Source organism: Phalacrocorax carbo, chromosome 2, assembly GCF_963921805.1.
Source record: "Phalacrocorax carbo chromosome 2, bPhaCar2.1, whole genome shotgun sequence".
Classification (NCBI taxonomy): Eukaryota; Metazoa; Chordata; class Aves; order Suliformes; family Phalacrocoracidae; genus Phalacrocorax; species Phalacrocorax carbo.
This window is the reverse complement of record NC_087514.1, coordinates 2,040,271-2,047,811: the sequence shown is the minus strand read 5'-3', so window position 1 is coordinate 2,047,811 and position 7,541 is coordinate 2,040,271. Positions and strand designations below refer to the sequence as shown.

The 7,541-nt window shown below is 52.2% G+C and overlaps 1 protein-coding gene across 1 annotated transcript; it reads right to left on the bottom strand.

The window, feature by feature from the left end:
• Positions 1–65: 65 nt before the first annotated feature.
• LOC135312286 (uncharacterized) lies at positions 66–7,078 on the bottom strand. Its single transcript, XM_064445428.1, has 8 exons — positions 7,020–7,078; positions 5,228–5,327; positions 5,032–5,105; positions 4,712–4,802; positions 2,980–3,038; positions 797–869; positions 130–654; positions 66–71 (listed from the first exon to the last, which is right to left on the bottom strand). Exons 1-8 carry the CDS (start codon positions 7,076–7,078, stop codon positions 66–68), a joined length of 987 nt encoding a protein of 328 aa, XP_064301498.1.
• Between the last annotated feature and the right edge of the window lie 463 nt (positions 7,079–7,541).

Sequence of the window (7,541 nt, the reverse complement as noted above, 5' to 3'; positions counted from 1 at the left end):
CTCTGCACTCTGGGTCTCTCCCCATCTTTGATCCCCTTTCCCATCCACCTCCTCTTCCTCCTCCTTCACTCCTTTCCCATCGACACTTTCCTTTCCCATCCTGTCTCTCCCCTCCAGTTCATCTCCCACTCCATTCTCTCCTGCTTCCTCATCTGTCTTCTCCAGCTCTTGCTCCTCTTCCAAAATTTTTTCTTTCTTTATTTTCTTCTTCTTCCCCATCTTCTCCTCCCCCTCTGTTTTCACCTTCTTGCGCTTCTCTGCTTTCCCCTTCTGCTTTTGCCTCCCATCACCCTGTCCCTGGGTGCTGCTGCTCCCTCGCTTGGCTCTGCCCCATCCCACTGCCTGATTCCTGCCCCCATCAGCACCCTCTTCCTCCTCAATGCCCTCCATCACATCCTCAGGGCTTTCCTCAAATTCATCCTTCTCACTCCCTCCTTTTCTCAGCAAACCCTTTTCCTGCTGCTTCCTTTGCTCTTGCTTCTTTCTTTTCCTTTTCAGGTCTTGGGCACCCCCTTGCTGCAGCAGGTCAGTGGGGTCCAGATCCTCCTCCTCAACCTCCCTCATAGTGGTGATGGCCACATCCATCTCCAAAGCCCCAGGCTCTCTGGAAAGGGATGCAACCCCACCAGCAACACCACCACTTGGCTTTGGGACCTGTGGGAAGCAGCCAGAAGGCAAGAGATGTTGAAGATGGTAAAGTGATTATCCCAAAGCCCAGGCACATGGAAGGGGTGCTAAGGGGTGTGGCCCACACAGGATTTGGTCCAGAGGGTGACAGTCCCCCCAGCTTTCCTACCCTAACTCCAGCCTTGCTTGCTGAGGGATGCTGTCCTGCTGCAGGTCTTGCTTTCTGGGGTTTGCTCTGAGACCTACAACAAAAGCACAGCGACTTCTCACTGCACTGGTGAGCAGCACCCTCCACCTCCTACGTGCAAAATTAGGAGTTTCTTCCCAGATGATCCCTTTTCTCTTTGAGCCTGGCAGGACTCCAGGTGCTGCAACAGATGGAGAGATCCCAAAGCAGCAGTGACCAGCCCCCATAGCAACTGGCCCCAGGTTGCAGTTTATGGATGAGGAAGCTCAAATGAGCAGGACCACAAGGTCTCCAGACCAAATAGGGGAGGCCTCAGGGAAATGTCCCCAGGGACACCTCTGCCCAGCAAAGGGGACAGGTTTGCACCAACAGAAAGCAGGACAGAGATGGCATTAGGCTGAGAATCATGGACCCACTGGAGAAGACGACCTTGTAACAGGACACATCTCCTGGGACTGTGGAGACAGGCTCCCCCACTCTCCCAATGAGGCAGCCTGAGCATTAGCATGATGGGGAGGGACACAACCTCATCACAACAAGCTGCAGGACCAGGAATGTCCAGATCCGTGACCTCCACCATCAGGAATATGGGTGGGGAACAGAGGAATGTTTCCTTGGTCAGCAAAGAGGTCAGGGAGCTCTGTGGGACATGCAAACATTATAAAGTGCCAACCTGCTCCTATAAAATACTTTCTCCCAAGGCTTCTCGAAGCCAGGCAGAGAGTTGGGAATCTCATCTTCGAGTTGCTCATGTTCCACAAAAGCAAAGCAAGAGATGAATGAGGGATTAGCATCCACAGCCTAAACCAAGCCTACATCTTGTAGGTTGAGCCTACATCTCCACAGGGTTGAAGTGAGAGTGCCCCCTTGCCCACAGGGAAACTTGGGGCTGTCCCTGCTTGGTCATTGCACCTCCCAGCTGAGCGAGATGCCCACCAGGCTGCAGATCATCACACATCCCCAGCTTGTGATCAGCACCACTACAAAAAAAAGAAAAAAAGAAAGAATCCCCAGCAAACTTCTCCAGGCCAGCAGGTCAAAAGCAACTAGAGCCACATTCCTCCAGCCCATGCCGGGCAAGCTTGGAGCTTAGCTCAGGCCCTCGCACCAGCCTATGGGTCAGACCCACTTGCCTGCCTTTCCCCCCTCCTGGCACCCCTCAGCAGAGCCGGTTTGAAAGCATGGCCAGCTGCCCTGATGCCTCCCAGTAAGGAGCTGGGAAGCCAGGTTTCCCCTCCCAAAGAGGATGGTGACAGCTCTCCTGCATGTCCAGGTGAGCACAAATCAAAACAGAGCCACAATTTCTGCTTTTAGCCAAAACATCCCACGGACAACATTTCTGAAAGATTACTTAGGCTGATGTTAAATTACCAGGCTGTGGGACATCAGAGCACTGCAGGGCTCAGGAAAGCCTTTGAGCCTGTGTGGGACGGAGGCAGGAGGTTCCCAAAAAAACAGGGGCCTCATGCTTTTTCCACACAGCTGGAACACACATTACACAATCTCCACTAAACTCATTAGGGTAAATGGCCCAGCAAAACACCCTCAGCCCCTCCAATCTCATTAGCAGCCAAGCACCAGCAGATTCATGACTCAGAAGGCAAAGTCCCACTGCTTTTTGGGATCGGTTCCTTCCCCAGAAAGTCTTATTAGAGGCTTCTCAGTGGACATGAAAGCCCCTGCCTCTAAGACACAGGGATGATTAGCCTGCTGAGGGACAGCTTTATTAATTCAGCTTCCTATCTCTGCCCAGATCTAGCATGGGGCAAGGAAAAGAAACACCCTTTCCCTAGGCTTTGCGAAGCTTGTTGTCCCCAGTAGCATTTCCCCACCGCCTACCTTCATATTTATGTAGGTATGTGCATCTAAGCAATCGCACCCTGCTGACTCGACCATCCTTAAGGAGGTTGGTTGGGACCAGGAGCCTCCCTGTCCACCCAAATCCCAGGACGGGGCCTCAAATTCCAGCTGCAATGTTTTTGTCAAGCTTTAAGGTCACTGGAGGCACCAGGACATGGCCAAGCTGCCCAGTAAAGGCAGCAGCAGCAGGGTGGTCTCAGTGATACAGGAGGGAAAACCGGGGTGGTGCAACCCCATGGGGAGAAGAGAAAGGAGAATTTTCCAGTACTCTGGGCAAAAAGCATTCAGAAAGTGGCCCAACTTACCCTGAAGAGTCTTTCAGCCCCACCGATGGCCCTTGGTGGAGGGTTGATTCGGTCTCCTTCTGAAAGATATTAGCAGTGTTGATCTGGGAGATGTTAGCTGGCATGGGTAGTCCAAGAGCAGCAGCACTCCCAAGCTCCTGTGATGGCAGCCAGCCAGGCCACCCATGTCCCACTGAGATCACCTTCCCCTTCCTCACCCACCTTGGCTAGAAACCAGGAGCCCAAAGTGGCAGGTTCTTCCAATCACAAGGAGAGCTCTGAGGCTTCATGGGGTTAGGAAATCCCTACCTTACTTCCAACAACACTGAAAAGGTATTTTATAGAGCAAATACATGAAAACCATCACCCCTCCTCAACCACCTGCTCATTAGATAGGTCACTGCTGTTGGGGACAACAGAAGGGATGGAAGGGCTCCAAAGCAAAGACACATCAAGTGGCAGTTTATGTGCATCCACACCAGCTTGGTCCTTAGAAGATTAAATGGCCCTTATAGCAGATGGCAAGGGGGAAAGTGAGGTGGGCACCAAAGCCACAGGGTGGGAAATTCAACAAGAGCAGACAGAGAACAAGGAGAAAGAAAAGGCAAAACATAGGGGAAATGGGGACAGGAGCTAGGAGAAAATGGGCTCAGAGGGGACTCAAACAGACCCCTAAGAGCTGGTCCATGGTGGCCACCAGAAATGTTATCACGCTGTTTGGACACTTGTTTTCAAAGCTGAAGCCAGGCTTTTCTGCTCTTGGCCATGCAAGGCTATGTCTAACCCTGCAGTGCCCTGAAACCCATCCCAGCTTCACCCGATGCTTGCCAAGCATCGAGGCTCTCTTTATAAATTCTGACTTCCCCAAGTTTCTCTTCTGAAGGCTTTCAAGGGAGGCCAAAAACCACACAGGGGTTTTTCTTGAGAGCTGCTGCTGAAAAGCTGCTAGGTTAACTCATTAAGGGGGAAAAATACCCGAGTTAATTATAGGTTGGTTATGACAATATACACTTTCGTTCCCTGGGAATACGCCTGCTCTTGAATTCACAATCCTTCAGCTGCTGTCAGAAATCAGGTTGGTAAATTCAGGAGCAGACAGCCACAATCTTCCAAAAAAAAAATCCTGCATGCAAATGCCTGGCACTTGCACCGGGAATACTGGCAATACCAGGACACCAGCCACAGGCACCCTTGGGGTGTTTCAAGGCTGCAGCTCTGATCACATCCACCCAGGAGTGTTTGCTGACATTCCAGATGCTGTTTGCGAGAGGGATGGAGACTCACCATGGGGAAGGGAAAAAGCAACATCTGCTGGTTTATACACCAAGAGGAAGAGTGCAATACGTTAACATGGGCAAAGCAAAATATACAGGGGGTCAGGCAGGATCTGTGCTCTCCAGCACCGTCCCAAGAACGGCAGTGGAGACCAAACGCCTCAGAAAGGGATGCTGTCAGGACGAAGCCAATCCCAACCTCATGCTTAGGAAGCGATGGACTCACCCGTGTCCTGGTGCTCCCTGTTTGTGCCAGCCTGCGCTTTTGGTCCAACACCAAAACGTGAGTGATCCAACCCCAATGCCACATGCATCCGAGCTTCAGGCAATTTACTCTTTAGTTTCATTGAAGATGCTCAAGGGATCCCGTTTAGGGGCTTGCACACAGCCACAAATGGCTAGACAGCATCCTCACCGCTCCCTTGAGAGCGCACCACATGAGTGCTCCTTAACCCTTTAGCACAGGGACCACCACGTACCAGCCCAGATGCAGCAACCTCCTCTGCCTGGATCCCGTCCCACAGGCTTGAGCTGAGACCTTTCCCTTCTGCAGCCGCTTGCTTTAGAGAGCTTCTTGGCCAAAAAGGAGACAGAGAAGGAACACAAGATTTTCCTGATTAAAAAGTCCTTTTGGATACTCAAAGCAGCCCAAGTAGAGCAGAGTTAGACACGGTGCTCCTGTGCTTGACTCTGGGGTGACCCCAGATGGAGAACCCCTGCATGGGGAGGGGTTCTAATGCCATCTCCTCCCTGAGTGCCACCATCACCCCCCCACCCACCCATCCAGCTGAGGAGTTACCTGCTGATGATGTTTTCCTGCAGCGGCTTCTTCTCAACCTCAGGCAATTTCTTCTTCCCTTTTACCACAGGGGGCTGCATATCAGGACAAAGTGGTGTAAGAGAGAAGTTCATGGAGTGGGTTCAATGCCACAAAACATTGGGGACAGTCACGAAGGTCACCCCAATGCCTGGGCATGGAGAAGGCTGGCTGGTACCTGCACCATGCATGATGTTTCCTCCAGCTCCTTCTTCACAGCCTTTCCCCTGGGCACTTTCGGCACCTCCTGCCCCTTTCCCGACTCACTCTTTCGCTTCCTGGGGACAAAACCAAATTCATCCCACTGAGGCCAAGCAGCCAACACCTGCAGCAAACCCCTTGGTGGTGAAAATAAGCCATGGCATGAGGCTGCACTGCCTAACCCTTACGTCCAGCAGCATCAGAAAAGGGCTCCCGAAAGGAAATTTAGAGGGATTTCCCTGCTGACCATTTTAAGGCTGAGCTGACCATCAGTAAACGTAATAATGCTAGAGGCCCCCCAAAATCCCCTACCCCATGGTACCCACCTGCTGCTGCTCTTTGCCCCACCAGCCCTCGAGACCCCCATGGCTCTGTCATCCACCAGCTCTTCAAGATGTGACGTGGGGTTAAGGCAGCGTCCCTGAGGATGGCCACTGCAACAAGATGGAGACAGCACACGGCCAGTAGCACCCCGGTTTTGCTCTCAGGGGAAACCCCAAGAGATGCTCACTCCACAGCTCAACCCTGAAGTTTGCAGATACCCGCAGGGTTAAGCTCAGCTTTAACAAGGACCTGAGTAGGACATCAAATGGAAGAGACTTGAGCTGAGTTGCAGGTGGTAAAAATAATATTGCTGCTATAAGAAAACACCCACCCCACCCCCCCAAAATAGCATAGGAAATCACAGGTCCATGTAGATAGATGCATGTTACATGCAGGGTTGGATTTGCAGCCTCAGAGCAGCCCAGGGAATGCAGCACACATTATCCAGGTCCTAATTGCACCCAGAAAGCCACAGAAAAATAATAAAACACAACAAAAAGACAAAAGCAAAATTGAGATATTGATTCCCCCCACCGAAAGCAGGCGGCTGGGCTACCACCACCTCTCATGGATGAAACAGCCAGACACAGCCCCCCCCCCCCCCCATCACTGCTCCCTCTGAAAACTCAAGGCCTCAGAGGATGCAAGAAATAGAGAACAAATTCAAACACCACCAAGGTGGTGCCCATCTGAGAAGGGCCTTCACCCCTGAGGAAAAAAGGGGACCTTTTAAGGAGAGAAGACAAGCTACAAAGCACCATGAGATATCCTGCAAACTTTCCAAAAAGTAAAAAAAACATTGAAAAACCTTTATATTTTACCAGCCTTTGCCAAGCTGTGAGCCCTTACAGCTGCCGGTAGGACCACACTCATTCAAGCACAGGGTGACATACTCTCTCGAAACCACCCAGACTGGAGAGGACCTCACCCCTTGCCCAGCTGCCTCCCTAAGGGCAATGCCCCCCTAGGGGCAGCTTATTTAAAGACTCCCTCAGCCCTGATTGGAGGCTCCCAACCCAAGATGCACCCTGGGAAATGGAGTTTTAGCCCAAAACCTGAATTTGAGAGGAACCTTTGGCCAATATCTCCTTAACAAGGAGACCTGCTTGGGGTGAGGGGGGGAAATACTTTGCGCCACTCAGGTGGAGAACTGGGCTGAATACATTGCTTGAAAAACAGCTTAGGGAAATCAACCTTCCAGGAGGTATCCCCTCTCCAATTATGTGGTTAAATTAATCCCAAAATCCAGCCTTTCTCAGCTGCTTCTTACCCATCAGAGCCCCGTGGTTGGATTTGGAGAGGTCTTTAAGCCCAGATACCGGGTACAGAGGCCAAATCCCACAGGGTGCCATAAACCAGTGCCCATAAACCTCATCCCAAAGCACTCACTCACCCATCCCACTCCTCTCCAGCCCTATTCATGCAGCTGAGTTTATTGCTTTCACCTGCCCACGTTGCCATCAAGCACCTCAATGCAGCTGAGCCTCAAAATGGTCTCAGCCATCCTCGACCCGGTGCAAGCAGCGCTGCTGGGAAAGGGGCCCGTGCAAAGGGGCCACAGGGGGGGTTTACACAGCATAAAGGAACATGAGCTTTTTTCCTTAAAAACGCTGGGTTTTAGGGCAAAAAAAAAAAGGCATTGCCCCACGCCGAGATCCCCAGCCGGGGCGAGTAGCGGGGCCACGCGTTCCCCTGGGAAGGTGCTGGCCGGTTCGTGGCCGGGAGCGGAAACCCCCAGAGGCAGGGCTGGCTCCCGGGAAAGCCTCTTTGATCCCCGTTGCGCCACCGGGGGAAAAGGCATCCAAGCCACCTTTCTTGCTGGATGAGTAAAAATTGTCAAGGGATGGGAGCCAGCCCCGGGGTAGGGAGCAGGAGAGGACGACATCGTGCCGGGGCTTGTCCGCTCTCAGCCGCCTTCTGCCAAGCCGGGGACCAGCGTATAGTTGAGTTTCTTCTATTTTCACCCT